Source organism: Phascolarctos cinereus, unplaced genomic scaffold (assembly GCF_003287225.1).
Source record: "Phascolarctos cinereus isolate Bilbo 61053 unplaced genomic scaffold, phaCin_HiC Scaffold_3;HRSCAF=262, whole genome shotgun sequence".
NCBI lineage: Eukaryota > Metazoa > Chordata > Mammalia > Diprotodontia > Phascolarctidae > Phascolarctos > Phascolarctos cinereus.
The window spans coordinates 118,750,469-118,766,763 of NW_027555736.1; the positions used below are offsets into that span (position 1 = coordinate 118,750,469).

A 16,295-nucleotide genomic window follows, 5' to 3' on the forward strand; every position below is an offset into this window, starting at 1 on the left:
ATTTGTTTTTTAAATTTTAACTGGGGAAAAAGTTCAATTTTAGGTAGCAGTTAAAGGAAAAAAAGATTTTTCCCCCACCCAAGTTCATAAAATTTATCTGCAGATCCCTTATGGGACCATAGACCCAAGGTTAAGAACCCCTACCCTAGATCATTAGTTCTTTCCCTCCCCCCAGTACTGAACAAACAAAACTGTGGATAGAGCACTGGGTCTGGAGTCAGGAAGACTCATCTTCCTGAGTTCAAATCCAGCCTCAGATACTTACTGTGTGTCCCTGGGCAAGGCACTTCACTCTGTCTCATCTGTAAGATGAGCTGGATTCCAAATTCTCTCCCTTCCTCTCACCCTCATTGAGAAGGCAAGCAACTCAATATAGGTTATAGATGTGTAGTCATGCAAAACACTTCCATAATAGCCATGTTGTGAAAAACTATATTTCTCTTCATTCTATCCTGCCCCCTTTATTCTTTTCTCTCCTTTGACCTTGTCCCTCCTCAAAAGTGTTTGCTTCTGATTGATAACCCCCTCCCTCAATCTGCCCTCCCTTCTATCATCCCCCGTCTCTTACTCCCTTCCTCCCTATTTTCCTGTAGGGTAAGATAGATTTCCATACTTAATTGACTGTGTATGTTAATCCCTCCTTAAGCCAAATGCAGTGAGAGTAAATGTTAAAAATTGTTTTCACATGCAACTGGGAAATAAGATACAGGTAAAGGAAGATAGAAGGGGAAGGGGATAAGGGGGGGGTGATAGAAGGGAGGGCAGATTAGAAGAAGAGGTATTCAGAATGCATGCTGTCTTGGGGTGCAGGGAAGGGAGAGATGGGGAGAAAATTTGGAACTCAAATCTTGTGGAAGTGAATGTTGAAAACTAAAAATAAATAAATAAATGATTTTTTAAAAGAAGTGAGCTGAAGAAGGAAATGGCAAACCACTCCAGTACCTTTGTCAAGAAAAGTCCAAATGGGATCACCCCAAGGGGTCAGACATGAGTGGAAATGACTGAACAACAACAAATGTTGGGATAGATCATTACTCATTAAGAGCTGGAATGGACCTAAGAGACCATACAATTCTCACTATGGGAATCTCTTCTACAGTGTCTCTGACCGGTAGTCATTCTGCCCCTGCTTGAATATATTACCAGGGACAAGGAGCTAGCTCCCTGCCTCACCAAGTCACCCATTCCGGCTTTGGATGGCTTTATTACAAAGTTGTGTCTTAGATCTATCTAAAATACACTCTCCTGTAACTTCTGCCCACTTGTCTTACTTATACTTTCTGGAGTAACACAGACTAGGTCTAAGTATTCATGAAGATGACAAACCCCTCAGATACTGGAAGTTAGCTATCCCATCCACTTCTATATTGTCTGTTCTTTAGGTTAAACATCTCCAGTTCCTTCAACTATTCCTCATGGTGCTGTTTGCAGACTACCTACCATCTTTATTATCCTTCTCCAAATATGTTGCAGTTTATCAAAAACTCTCCAAAACTGTAAAACCGAGCACTGAACACTACCTCCAGGTGTGGTCTGACCAGTTCAGAATACAGTGGGATTATTTCCCCTTGTTTTGGGTGTGATTTTCATTAATACAGCCTAAGATTGGCCATGTCCTACTTTTTCCTTCCCTATCCTCACACTTCCTGCCTTAACCAAGCATCTCTTCCCTTTGATTCTTTTCCATGATGGTTCATAGCCTCAGATCTTAATTTTTCTACTTTGCTCCTATAATCATGGAATTCTGGGAGGTTGAAAACTTGGGGCAAAATACCTCTCATCCATTGTATTTCCCTCCCCTAGTACCTTCTAAGTCAGGGATTCTTAACCATTTTTGTGTCATGGGCGCCTTCTCAAAATGTTCTTAAAGGCATAAAATACAATTATAAAGGAAATCAATTATATTGAAAGTTAACAAAAAAAATTTGTTCATAGACTCTCCTAATAATCCCTATAAATCTAAGTGTCCAATATACGTTGGTCGAATTCGTGAATCTTGAAATATGGTCTAGATTATCTCCTTTCCTTTAAGTGCATCTGCATCTAATCTGTTCACACTGATGGTTCTGCTTCATGTTCTGTTGTTCATTTTTCAGTTGTGTCCAATTCTTCGTGACCCCATTTGAGGTTTTCTTGGCAAAGATCCTGGAGTAGTTTTCCATTTCCTTCTCTAGCTCACTTTACAGATGAGGAAACTGAGCCAAACAGGGTGAAGTGACTTGCCCAGGGTCACAGAGCTAGCAGGTGTCTGAGGCCAGATTTGAACTTGGGAAGATTCGTCTTCCCGACTTCAGGCCTGGCACTCTGTGCACTATGGCGCCACCTAGCTGCTTCATGTTTAAAGAACTCTATGGCCAGTTTCCCATCTCCTTTCAGTAACCTATTTCACAGACCATAAAAATGCCCACATATTATACCAAAAGAACCTCAGGGGACTCAGACTTACCTTGGGAAAGAAACTTGGTGATCTGGTTTCAATCATGATTAAGGGAGAGGGGAAGAGAAGGGAATAAGCCTTTATTAAATCTAGCTATATAAAGCCAGGTCCCGTGCTAAGCATTCTACAAACATTATCGCATTTGATCCTCCCAATAACCTTGCAGAGTGGGTGCTGTTATCCGCATTTGACAGTTGAGGAAACAGGCTTGCCCAAGTGTCTAAGGCTGGATTTGAACTTGGGTCTTCCTGAGTGCCCAGCACTCTATCCACTTGCACCTCCTAGCTGCCTAAAGAGCTTGATGGGATGTATGCTTCCTTTATGACCTTGGGAAAATCAAGTAATATCCTTGGGCCTCATTTACTGAATCTCTAAGAGGACAGGATCCCATAGCCTCCGCAGCCCCTTCTGTAGTCCTGGCACCTCCCTTTTCATTCAAATAGTTGTGGCAGAAACCCCTGCAAAGCTGGACCCCAGCCCACAACTGCAAGGCCCCGGGGCTTGAGAACCGACTTCAGATTCTGAGTGATGAGTGGAGAGAGAGAAACTCAAAGGTTTTGTCCGCTATTACTGAGGAGGATCATGTTTCTGTGGGCCCACCACCTGCCCCTCTTCTAGCTACCCCATAGCACGGTAGAACTGAAAGGCTCTGCCTTCTAGTCCAACACACCCTTTCTTGCAGTAATAGAGGCCCAAAGGGTTAAGTAACTTGCTCAGAATTTACACAAGTATTAAATGGCTTTCAAAGCCTCTAAAATAGAGCTAGGACAGACCTCACAGGTTCAAACTCCTCTTTTTATTGGTGAAAATGAGATCAAATGACATATATCCAAGGCCAAGGGAAAATGGCAGAAACTAGACTCGAACTCAGGTCCTTGGACTTGTTCTTGTTCAAGCACCCTATTCCATGTGGCTACTCAATAGTTCTAGGGACATGGACAGCAGAGAGAGGAGGAAGCCTTTGTAATAGAAGACTCGCCCTGTTGATCATGCAAGAGAACCAGTGACATCATGGGAGATGTCTAGACTTTTGTGTAAATTGGATTCAAGTGAGAGAGAGTAGTGGAGTCATCAAAGTCCAGTGGCAAAACAAAAGTCAAGACAACTGGTGATGGCCCAGGATGCAGCAGATGACCCTGGCATCCTCAAAGTCTGACCAAGCTCTGAGCATCCCACGGCACCTGCTTCAGCTGCCTTTATGGCCACTGGAACAGATTGTTCTCCTCCATCCATCCTGCCAAGCCTTCACGTGCTTGGGGTAGATGTCCCTCTAAGTCACTGACAGGTTTCAGTTCTCCTCACCCTGGTTTAGCCCATCTGCGACACAGTTTACGGGACTGTGGTCATTGTGCATGCTGCCCCTTCTTGGAGCCACAGGTGAGAGCTGGGTGACAGCTGGGTAACACCAAAGGTGGATGAGCAGCCCTGAAAAACGCTCTGGCAAGCCCTCACACCAGAGCTGCTGGTGCTCCCTGAACACCCCATACACAGAAGTCTAACTCTAAACTGAGATTTCAGGACAGTAAGCTTTCCTGTGAACTTGGTGTTATTCTTGAGGGAAGGTGTGAAGCCAGATAACTTATCCATCACTGAATTTGGCATCCGCCAAATTCTGTGGGTCTAATGTCATTCCCTTGGAGAAGAAACACTCAAGAGTCACCTCTCTAAAGAATATTCATTTATTATAATTATTGCTAAGTAAACAACTCTTTAAAACAGAAAACATAAAAAACACAGTAGGGCTTTGCACAAGTGGAATTTCTAAACTGTTGTTTTGTGTACACATCAAAATAAGTTAAAATGCGATTCATACAGAAGTTTTCCAAAGTCACTGAGAGGCTGCATGCCTTTTTTCCTTGTGAGAGTGTGTGTTTGTGTGTGTGTGTGTGTGTGTGTGTGTGTGTGTGTGTGTTTGAAAAAGGGATGAGGAAGGGGGGGATTTTCCAATACTGCACCCCAAGTTGTGAATTGTGCCGTCGCCTTTCTCAGTCTCATTGGCAGGAAAGAAAGGCACTAGCACTGTGGCTTTCAAGTACAATGAAGAGGGGGCCAGTGCTGGTGGGAGGGCTGGAAGGGGTGAAGAGGGAACAGGAGAAGAACCAAGGGGCCAGTGAAGGGAGAGAGTAGGAAAGGAGGAGTGTGAGTGGCGGAGGGTTGTGTGAGGGTCGGAGCAGATTCTGCCTCTCTCCACCCTGTCCCCTTTGAAAACAAATTCCTCCCACTGGGGGAAGGGGACTCAAGCCTTTTCTCTCAGCAGTTTCCCAATTCTAAAGCCAAGGCCACCATATTTATGAGAAGAGGGAGGAGATACAGGATTCCTTTTTGGTACCAGGGGATAAAGATAAAATGGGAAGAGGTAGTTTGTGGGGAAGGATACCATTCTGCTTAGCAGAATAAAGTCTTCCACAGGGGCTGGCATCTGCCACCTGAAAGTGAGAGTGGAAACTTTGGAGGCTGGGGTCTGAGGGCTTTCCTCCCCCTCAGTGTGTAGCTAGAAATTGGACGAGCGAGCCTGGTGAACCATGGTACTGGAAATGATGCCAGGCTTAGGAACTGATGAGATTTAGTTCACCAACTGTAGAAGTGAGTTCAAGGGGGAGGAGGCAGCTCTGATCAGGGCAAAGTACGGCAGTGCCCAACAATCACAGAAGAAAACCTAGCAGAGAAAGGATAGATAGCTAATGGGTCTGCACAAGGATAGGAATTAGGCAAAAGTTGTGGATGGCTGACTGTCTCTTGCAGAGATGGTAATGCCCTTAGTGGTTATCCCCATTGCTACCTATGTAAGCTTAGGTAAGCTTATAGAATTGTCTAGCGCCATCTATTCAGTGTGTTAAGAACACAGATTCATATTAGAGTCAAGGGCAGGGCTTGGGTTTCCATTTCACTTTGGTTAGCTCTTGTCCCCAAATGCTATTTTCTTTCTTTTTTCTTTTGTGCTACAAGAATGTTTCTGTCAGGTTGCCCCATGAATTTCTGCCTTCTATTTCTGCCTGACACATCAAAATAACTCACCAATCCCTTTCCCAAACCTCATTCCCTGCCATTTGTAAGAGGTTTGGGTTTTCTTAATCTCCTTTCCTCCATGGTACAGGACAGAAAGACCTTGGAACCTCAGAGGGTCAGCAGGGAAGGCTAAGAACATTTGTGTTCCTACAAACATGGCTTCACTACCTCAGGCTTGTGAGCAAATTGCTTTGGCAAGTTTGAGGGTCTTCTTTCCAAGTGGAAGAAACCAGTGCTAGGACAGTGGGAATGGGTAGGGGGTGCAGTATTTGGGGCCATGCCTCACACACGGAGTGTTCAGTAGGTGTTAAATGAATGAATATTGCAGCTAGGTAGGGCCAGAACTGCCACCTGCTTGTCCATCAATGAGGGAAGCCTGGTAAGATGAGAAAAGTTGAGTGATGAACTCAGATCCTTAGGAAAAAGGCCTAGGAGCTGGAGGGCAGAGCCTGACTGGGCCTGGGTGGAAGAAACCTCAAGTCTCTTCTTTTTCCCCAGTGTTGTGTTGCCCTCCTCCACTCATCTTCCCAAACCCCCTCCCTTGGGTTTTTCTTTAGGTAGCGATAGCAAATCTCGGTCTTTGGTCCACCACACTCCAACAGTCATTGTTGGAGCCCTGAGATCCAGTACAGCCTGCTTCTGGTTTGGGCATCACAAGTCACACACACAGTACATGAGAACAATTAACTTTTTTTGGGGAAAAGAATCTCCGTTGGGATGGGGGGGGAAGATAAAATGCAACAGATCAGCACATAGAGGAAAAAAAAATAAATTACTTTCAAAATACCCACATTTGCTCAAATATTTTGTACAGGCTTCATTTTCCTTTTTAAATATGTCGCTCTCCCCTGGCAGCCCTGTAACTTTGGCCTGCCCCTATCCTCAAAACTAGGACATGTGAATAAGAAAATACTTTAAAATTTCCCACCCCACCCCCTCAAAAACAAAAAAACAAAAAACAAAAACAAGTCTTCCTTGGCCTCCCCCCTGAGGACACCCATTCCCATGTCAACCCAGGAGCTTTCCCCAACCATGCCCCTGCTCCCTCAGCCCCCCAGTATTCCCACTTCTCTTCCCCTAGGTCAGTGATTTTTCAACTTGATAAGGCAAATCTGCTTTGTATGTTACCAGGAGCCTTTGGGGGCCTCAAGATCATAGGGCACATGTCTGCATGAACCACTTTTTTTTTTTAAACAAACAAAAAACCACGACCCCTTATGGACACCAATATGAAAACCACTTCTCCTGGTGTTTGTTCCAAGCAGTGCCATGGAGTAAAGGGACCTGACAAGAGGCATGCTGGTTAGGAGGGGTTGATGCATCCCGCGGGAGAGGGAGTTACTTCGGAAGGCCAGGAATACATTCCATTTTCCTACAGTCTGATTTTCCTGCAGGTAAAAATCTACATGTTGAATGTGCCTGGATGGGCTGTGCTCCCCAGTACGAGGCCCCGGGGAGGAGCCAGGAGGTAGAATACAAGGAATGCCATGGTGCTCTGACATTGCTCCCACCTCTCTCCCCCCTGGTCTCGGGGAGTCGAGTCTGTTGTCCAGAGAGGCTGGGTCAACTCTTTATTCATGTAGTGCACTTGGGGAAATGAGAATAGGCCCCTGGGCCCAAAGGTTAAAGGACTTAGCTCCCCTCACAAGGCCCTCCTTTCATAGGGCTGTGGAACCAAGTGTGGGGTAGAGTTGTACTGCACAAAAGGACAAACCGGCCCATAACCAGGGGGTAGGTTAAGAAGAGATACAACATGTGGCTCAGATGATCTCCTCCTCCAGTGTTTGGGGATTTCAAGACAGCCTGAGCGGAGATTGACAGGGTGAAGACCTTCCCAGAACAGCCCCCTGCCCTGAGCAGCCCAGCATTTTAGCTGCCTCGGCCTCACTTGGCCGGAAATGCAGGTCACGGGGGAGAGGCCCCAAATGCCAAGGCAGCAGCTCTCCCTGCTCTTCTTGGGTGACCCAGCCCCCAGGTCCCCCCACCCCATGCTCCCACCTGAAGGCATTTCTCCCGTCTCTTCCCTGTACTTTACTTCATCCAGGCGAAGGGGACTAGAGCCAGGCAGGCCCTGACTTTGGCCCCTTCCACTCCTCCTCGTCATCCTTCATTGAGATAGACTGGGAAACCAAGTCATGTTCACAGCTGGGGCCCAGTGGCAAGATCTCCATTTGGTCTACATTAATTTTTCCTAATGGTTCAATGAACTACAGGGGAGTGGGAGGGGCTCAGAGCAGTGGGACAGTAGCTTGTTTTCTTGAACAGCATCAAGTCCAAATAATCTTTCCTTCTCTCTTTCTCTCTCTCCTTCCCCCCTTCCCCCAATGTGCCTCTCCCCTCTCCACGGGAGCATGCCTTGGGGAGCCAGCACCCTCACCCACAGCTATAATACATTATAGTAGGCCATCTCCTTCATGGCCTGCTCAGTCAGTGCATTATCATCAGTGCTGTTCTCCACCCCAGTATAGTCATAGGAGTTCTCTTCGTAGTCTTCCATCTCCTGTGGACCGTCTAGCTCCGCATGGTCTGTACCCGTCAGCTCCATCATGGGATCTAGAAAAGATCGGTCAAATGCAGTCACCCCGGCAGGCTTAGACAATGAACTAGCTGCAAAGGAGAAAGGATGCCCCCCAGGAACAGGAAACAGAGGGATTTAAACACGTTTATTTTTAAAGTTCTGAGACATTATTCCGGTGACTATTTGCAGAGAAGACAGAACAGACAACTTCTTTAATTCTGTGGGGCCTGTCAACAACTACTGCCAATCCAGGACGAGTCCACCTGTCTTCTGGACGGCCCAGATACTTCAGGCGGCCAGAAGGAGGCTCTCTTCTGAGGCATCCCAAGGTTCTGAGAGCCTTGACTTGTTCTCATGTGCTGCTCTAGCCACCAGGTGTCTCCTGAAGGAGCTCAGAAAGTCAGCTGCACCTCTTAAGAGTCGATGGGATTCCGCACACCCAGCTGCCCAATACGACAGGCTGGATGGCCTTGGCTTCCCAAGGCTGGGTCTGCAGTCAGTGCTGCTGACCCCACGGTCATCTGTGACCCAGCCTCCCTCCCATTTTCCTCCTCCAAGTGGAGTCTGTCACCAAATCCTTTGAAATGTCTACCTTCCCCTGTCCCTCTTCCATTTCCATGACCACCACAATGGAATCCAGGTTCTCATTACCTCACAAGGGGATTGTGGCGTAGGCCTTCTAATCACCCTCCCTCCATTCACCATCTTCTTCCTTCTCTGATTCTGTACCTCACTCCTCTGCCGGACGAATGACCTGAAAACCCTGGCTGATGCTCCAAAGACTTCAACAGTTCTTCCCATGTGGCACACCTGACCTCCTCTGCTTGGCTTTCAGACTCCAATCTGGCTCCAACCCAAGTGATCCAGCCTCACAAATGGGCTAATTGCTAATTGCATCTGGGAAAGGGCACAGCCCTTGCAACAATTCCATGTTGTCCTCAGATGCAAAAATCCATCATTTTAACACCATTATTCTTCCAGGGATTCATAGATCCCTGGCAGTTCAAATCCGGCTCTGGATACTTAACTAGCTGTGTGATCCTGGTCATGTCACTTAACCTCTGTCTGCCTCAGTTTCCTCAACTATAAAATGGGGATCTCTTGCAGGGTTGTTGGGAGGATCAAATGAAATAATATTTTTAAAGCACTGAGCACAGTGCCTGGCACATAGTAGGTACTAATACAAATGCTTTTTCCCTCTCCACCTTTATCTAATCCAACCTTTTATTTTGCAAAAGGAGGTGTGGCAAGACTTGCCTAAGGTAACACAAGTAGTGAGTTAGGATTTGAACCCAGGTCCTGATTTCAAATTCAGTGCTCTTTTCACTGCTCTACATGTTGTAAGGTTACAAATCATGGAACCCACAACAGCCAAAGAATTGGAATTATCAGGGACTCAAAGAGCAATGGAGAGAAATATGGGGCATGAGTGAACTGCAATGTGTTGTCATAGATGGAGAGCCCTGAACGTCTCATCAGTCCCCGCTCTAGTCAGACAAGTTTCTCTGTAAGCATGCCATACTCATTCCCACCACTGGGCTTCTGTTCACTTTCCTCCTCCTCCACCTGGGATGCCTTCTCCTGATCTACATTTTACTTGTCCTTCAGGTCCCACTAAGTACCATCTTTTTCAGGAAGCCTTCCCTGATTACTTTGACTCTCAGCGATCTCCTCATTTTCTAAACTCCTATGAAAATTAGAGGCTCTCCCAAAACGATTTTGCACCAAAATATACCGTCTTGGATGATTTGCCATTGTCTGAAGTCTTTCAGTCTTATGACTGTAATGAAATTTAAAGCAATTTCAAGGCATTTCTTTCATATTCTCAATAGGGCCCAGCACAGTTCTAGGCATATAAAAGCCCATAATAAGTACTTGTGGATTTACAGACAGGCATTAGTACTGAGGGCACAAAGATACAAACAATGCTTTTCTCTCCATCCCAGCCTGCCTAGCTGGTTAGGAATTTCTGCTCAATACCTCTCTTTAGAACCTTGGAACCCAAAGCTTAACTAAAGATTTGGATTTCACTTCCCTGGATCACGGATACTTGGTGTGTCCCTCCAGGGTGGTCCCTTTTCTTTCTCTACAAAGGGATGTGGTCTTGTTCCTAAGCCTGAAATAATAACTGCTGACACTTATATAGTGCTTTATGATTTACAAAGCTGTTTGCACATATTATCCTAGGTGATCCTTTTGATCTCCATTTTTTAGATGAGGAAACAGACTTGGAGGGTTAAGTGACTCACCCATGGTCATGTAGCTAGTAAAAGGCCAAGCTAGGCTTATCACCCCCCATCCAATGCCCTTTTCCATCACACCATAGCTGCTCATTTCCACTGAACTATCCTATTCTACCACCACCAATACAGGGCAGCTGTTTGCTAAATCTAAATTAGCATGGCCTGGATAAGCCTGCCAACATCAGCGACCTTACAGAAAGGTTTCTAGGGGTTGCTGTAGAAGAGACAGCAGTCTTCCCACTGTCTCTTCCCTGCCCTCACTGGGATGAGAGTCAGACAAGTGCCAGACTTGGGTCTGTTCTCTTGCCCCAGCCTTCCCCCCATATGGTGCCCAGTCCTCCACACCTACCTTGGCTATCCAGGCCAATGTCCATGACCCCATGTTTGACCTTCATGTGCCTACTGAGGTTGCCCTTCAAGTTGAACTTGCTGGAGCAGTAGGGACACTTGAAGGGCTTGCTGCCGGCATGTAGATGCATGTGGCCCAGAAGGTTATACATACGATTGAAGGATTTCCCACAGACCTGTAGGGAAATGACATCCTTAAACTCTGGGAGTGGCCCTTGCTTCTCTCCCAAACAGGAGCCAGGGTGGGACTTCCGGCCCAAGGCCACATGGCCAGAAACAAAATCGGGTTGTCTGTCAGATTTATTTCGTTCATTTTTTGTTTTTCCTTTCCCCAGTGACACCACAGAGCCATTCCACTCTCATCCTCACATGGCTGCTGCCAGAAAAAGGAACTGAGAAGCAAAATCACAAACTCAATCTGCTGATGCCCCTTCAAACATCTCACCACTTCTCCCTCCACTGCCTCCCCACTAGCCATTCCAAGCTGAAGGACTGGTCTTTCACTCTATAGCAGGGTTTAACGTTTTTGTGTGTGTCCTGGAACCCACTGGCAGTCCAGTGAAGTCTATGGACCCCTTCTCAGAAAAATGGTTTCAAATGCACGAAATAAAAACACACAGGAATACCATGGAAACCACTTACATTGCAATTAAGGTGTAATATTTTTTTCCCATCCAAATTCATTGACTCCCACCTCCCCCATCCCCACCCTGACCAATTCTTCCATGGGCCCTTCCAAGGGATACCCGGACCACCAATTAAGAGCCCCTGCTCTATGGCCATCTACTGTCCATTTTTGTCCAATTACCACAGTGGTTCCATTACTATAGATGTAGAAATTCCTTCCTGACACTCCTACCCTACCCTAGAGCCAAAGACTTTTGGCTGACCAATGGCTCTTACATCCAACCTCACCCCCAAAAGCCAGAGCTAAGGGAAGGCTGGCCTGCCCAGGCCCCACTCTCAGTGCCGACTTGGCTTTCTGCCAAAGTGACAGTCCCACACTTCTGAGAGGTCTTATCCTTCTGTGAGGGTGCACATCCTTTGGGGTGCTCAGGGGTGATACTAATGGTACCTTGCATTTGAAGGGCTTCACAGGGGAATGCACAATCATGTGGGTCTTGAGGGTCTGCTTCTGAACAAAGGTCTTAAAGCAGATGTGGCACTGGTATGGCCGGACGCTGGTGTGGATGAGCATGTGCCGCTTCATGTTGGCTTGCAGGGTGAATTCTCGGCCACATACCTCACACTTGAACTCTTTTACTCCCTGAAAGGATCAAATCCACAACAGGGACATGAGTGAACTCTCCTTATGAGGAGCACAAATGAACATGGCTGCAGCCAGGGGGGACGAGAGCCTTTTTCGGGATAAAATACACCTCCTTCAACATAGGGTCGTAGGTCCACAGAAGGTTACAGGTGGATGAGTATTGAGAGGTCAGTTTGTCTGGCCCCCTCATCTCACAGAGGAGCCTAAGGGACTGACTAGTGGGGTAAAGTCAAAGGGACCCCTACCATCTTGCCCAGTGGGACAAGCTTTGCCATGAAGGCTACTAGGAAGATGCCACCCTAAAAGTGTATGGTGCCTTCCCAGAACCATCAGATCCTAGAGTCCTCATCTGGGTCCCTTTTAACATCACCCAAATTGGCTTGTGCTTCTCTGCCTGCGTATACAGGGGCCTACGGGTTTACCTGAAGAGAGGAACGGATCCTGAGTTACGTGGTGATGTCTAAAGATACGTGTGCCTATGTCTCTACTGCTCTTTTTGTGTCTATTTATCTGTCCTGTATTCACAGATTTAAAATGGAAACTTCCTGAGGGCAGAGATCACGTCTTTGCCATCTGCACATCATCCACAGGCCTTAATGCCATATGCCAGAAAGAGTACAAGCTGAATAAATATTTGTTGATGAAGATCATAGTAAACAAGTTTAATTGTTTACTACTTGCTGAGCACCAAAATATGCTGGATCCACAAGAGAACACACAGTATTGGTTAAGATAGAGGTCACGCTCTTCACTCAAATACTGGCTGCGTGAAAGCCACATCAATACCTGTATACGTCATTTTAGGAGTGCAGCCTATATTCAGAACAATAGGGTACAGGATTCTTACTCCAGGGGCACTTCAGTGCTCCCCTCAAAACTACTGGGCACTGACTTTGTATATACTTGGTATTTGTTTTATCTGTGTATGTGTCATCTCCCCCCAAGACAGCAATCTGTGACAGCAGGGACAGTTTTGTTTTGGTCTTTGTATCTCTGGTGCCTGGTACATACTAGGTGCCTAATAACAGCTTGTTGAACTGAATTGTAGCCCTTTTTTGGCACTTCATCATATTCTGTCTCCTACTATATACAGCTGTTCCATGTGTTTATAGCTTCTCTCCGTGACTATCCTGGAAACTCTTCTAAAAAGACCACTGCGCCCCAACAATGCCTTGTGCGCCGCAAGACTCCATAAATCTTTGTCAAATAAATGATGAATAGGTACCAGATGGTTCTTGCCTCCAGGAGTTTGTAATAGAAGAGTGATTTTGTGTGTGTGTGCGTGTATGCATAGATACACAGGTTTATGCACATATGTATACATGTACATATATACACATGTATGTTTCTATATACACACATAGAATATGGACACAGTATAACTATATAAATATAAAGTTATTGCTCTTTAAGGGGAATTTGCAACTTTAGCTTTTGCCTTAGTGAGTGAGATTTGGGGTTGTCACTATGGGACAAAGCAATTGCCTCAGCTGGGATAGGTGGATCTAAATGGTCCTCTTTGCCCCTTCTGGGAAGAAGAATCATGACAGCTGACGTCTATATAGTGAACTGATAAACCTTAGCAAGCACGTGAGATCTCAAGGGACCCACACAACCACCCTGGGAGCTAGGTACTAGGGGTACTACTTCCCTCAGCTGAAAAAGAGGAGGCTCGGAGAATTAAGCAACCTTCCTGCGGTCACATGGCTCATAACCGTTAGACACTCTATATGAAGAGACACAAACCCAGGTCTCTCCCTACAACAGGTTCAATTGGTGCCCTTCCCATAAGGCTCTCTTCATGGGGTAATACACACTGGAAAGGCAGAGGACCAAGAATGTGGAAATGAAAGTATGCTGCTGAGAGCAGGGAGGCCAGAGCGGGTGAGAGAAAGGCAAATTAGGAGGGCAGGGAGGCAAGACCCCCCCGTATTGGGGGTGGGGGGGGAGGAGAGGAGCTGATGAGCCCCATTACCTTGTGGGTGAGCGAGTGCTGTTTGAGGTGATGGATCTGGCTGAACTCCATGCCGCACTCGGTGCAGACGAAGGGCCGCACGTTCTGATGCTTCAGCATGTGGTTCTGCAGCTGGCTCCGGTAGTGGAAGGACTTGTTGCACTCCAGGCACTGGTAGAGGGTGGGGCCCTGGTGGGTGGACAGGTGCCGCTTGAGTTGGGTCAGGGTGGAGAAGTCCAGGCCACACTCGACGCACACGTGGCAGCGGCCGTTCTCGTGCTTGACCTCATGGGCCTTGAGCTCGCTGGGGTAGGCAAAGCCCCGGCCGCAGAAGTGACAGCTGTAGGGCTTGATGTCAGTGTGCAGCAGCATGTGCCGCTTGAGGTGGCTGGTCTGCGTGAAGGCCTTGTGGCACACCTCGCACTTGTGGGGCCGGGTGCCCTGGTGGGTCAGCAGGTGGGTCTGCAGGTGGCTGGGCTGCTTGAAGAGCTTGCTGCAGTGTGGGCATGAGTGGGGCTTGATGCCATTGTGGCCTAGGATGTGGGTCACCAGGTTGTACTTGGAGGTGTAGGACTTCTCGCACATGCGGCACTGCCAGCGCTTTTGCCGGTCGCCCGCCTCTACCAGGTAGGAGTCGTCGATCTGGACATTGATATCCAGCCGGTCCAGCTGGGCCTTCTTGTGGTGGTCTGCGGTAGAGCCAGCGGGGTCTGCCTCGAACTCCCCGGGGTCCTGCCATACAAAGCCCTGGTCATTCTTCACGGGCTCCGGTGACTCGGGAGCAGGCGCCTCGGCATCACTCAACGAGGTCACGTGGGGCTCAAATCCACACTCCGGATGCATGGCTTCAGACCCAGCCCGGGTCAGCACCATGTTAGGTTCAGTGTAGCCATCTGGAGTGGAATCTGGAAAATGGGCGTTATACGCTGCCCCATCCAGCTCTTGCCGGGGAGCCCGCTGCAGGTGCCGGGAATGCCGGGACTTTCGGCCGAAGGCGCTGAGGTCGATCATCTTGACCGAGCTGCTCTGTACCATGCCCTCGCAGCTGGCCTCTTCTGGGGGTTCTACCAGGGCCTCCTGCCTCTCATCAGCTGGCACAGACACTTCATACACGTCTTCCTCCTCCTCCTCGTCATCCATCTTCTCAAACTTGACTTTGGGCACCAGTCTCACTGGGGGACGTTTCTTTCTCCGGGTGTGTTTCTCAAACGCTGCCTCGACCTCTAGCACCTCTTCCTCTGGGGGCTCTCCCGGCACTCCCCCTGCACACTCTAGCTGGTAGTCATTGTCCGGGGGCTCTGGTTCCACAGCGGCCGTGTCAGAGAGCTCATGTCCCAGCATCGGGTAGAAGGCCTCAGGGCTTATGGTAGCACCAAAGAGCTCATTCTCTGAGACTAGGCCCAACACTGCTGCCTGGGCCAAGGAGAGCACCACCACCGCCTCTGTCTGCGTCCCTGAGTCGATGAAGCGCTCCATCACTCAGCATCCGGCTAGGTTTTCATTGCTGTGGGGAAGAGGAAGAAGTCTGTTAGTCACTCTGTATGTGTATCTAGACCAGTCTACACATCACACATGCTCAACCAGCATCACCATCACCGAGAGTTAGTGCCTGAAATCAAGATCAGAGCAGGGCAGGGTTGATGTGGGCCGAGTACAGACACCATCTGGCCAAGACTTCTTTCTCTGTGACTGTCACTAGAAACTTCTATGACAGGGCAGACAGAATCTACTAATAATAAAGAACATGCACACACAAAGTCCTCTTTCTACCTAATTATCTTATTCCTCTGCGTGACCATGGGCAGTCAGTTACAACCTCAATTTCCACATCTGTAAAATAAGGGAGGTGGAAGAGATGGTCTTAAAATACTGAGCGTCTATGATTCCTCAGGCTCGTTAGAGGCCCTCAAACCTGTGATTTTATCCGTGTCCAGTGAAGGAGCTGCCTTTATCCCTAGGGAGATCAGTAATGCAGTTTGAGAGAGTTGCCTGGCATACTGGGAGGTTAAGTGACTTGCCCACATAGAGTCACATAGCTCATATGTCAGAAGTAGGATTGGAACCCAGGTCTTCCAGCCTCAGAAGTCAGTTCTCTAACCACCACCTTTCAGTAAGGTTTTATAATCCATGTAAAAAGCCTAATGATGACAAACACCTGCCCTCACACCCTGCTCCACCTGTCTTAAAGGGATAAGGTGGTGAGTGATGGAGGGGTGAAGGTGTCCAGCTTATGCTGGTGTTCATTTAATAAAAGTAAAACACAGCTTTACGTGACACTGCTTAAGGAGTGTCCTTCCCTCCACTCCAATCCCACTGCACATAAATACTGCATGTATACTCTTGAATATGTTTTTTTTTTTAATTCCTATTGTATCCAGTGGTGGGGAACCTGCGGCCTTGAGGCTACATGTGGCCTTCTAGGTCCTTGGGTGCAGCCTTCTGACCAAGTCCAAGTTTTACAGAACAGATCCTTCTACTAAGGAGATTTGTTCTGTGAAGTTTGGATTCAGCCAATGGGC

At 47.5% G+C, this 16,295-nt stretch overlaps 1 protein-coding gene across 3 annotated transcripts in view; it reads right to left on the reverse strand.

The window, feature by feature from the left end:
* Positions 1-4,100: 4,100 nt before the first annotated feature.
* The window catches only part of ZNF710 (zinc finger protein 710), an 83,943-nt gene continuing 71,748 nt past the window's right edge, over positions 4,101-16,295 (reverse strand). For all 3 annotated transcript variants that reach the window (XM_020965238.2, XM_078151127.1, XM_078151126.1), the window contains 4 exons: positions 13,798-15,280; positions 11,628-11,819; positions 10,554-10,728; positions 4,101-7,996 (listed from right to left, as the gene is read on the reverse strand). In XM_020965238.2, the coding sequence (XP_020820897.1) occupies positions 7,827-7,996; positions 10,554-10,728; positions 11,628-11,819; positions 13,798-15,252 (1,992 nt within the window). In that variant the 5' untranslated portion in view covers positions 15,253-15,280 and the 3' untranslated portion in view covers positions 4,101-7,826. The remainder of the gene's footprint in view (positions 7,997-10,553; positions 10,729-11,627; positions 11,820-13,797; positions 15,281-16,295) is intronic.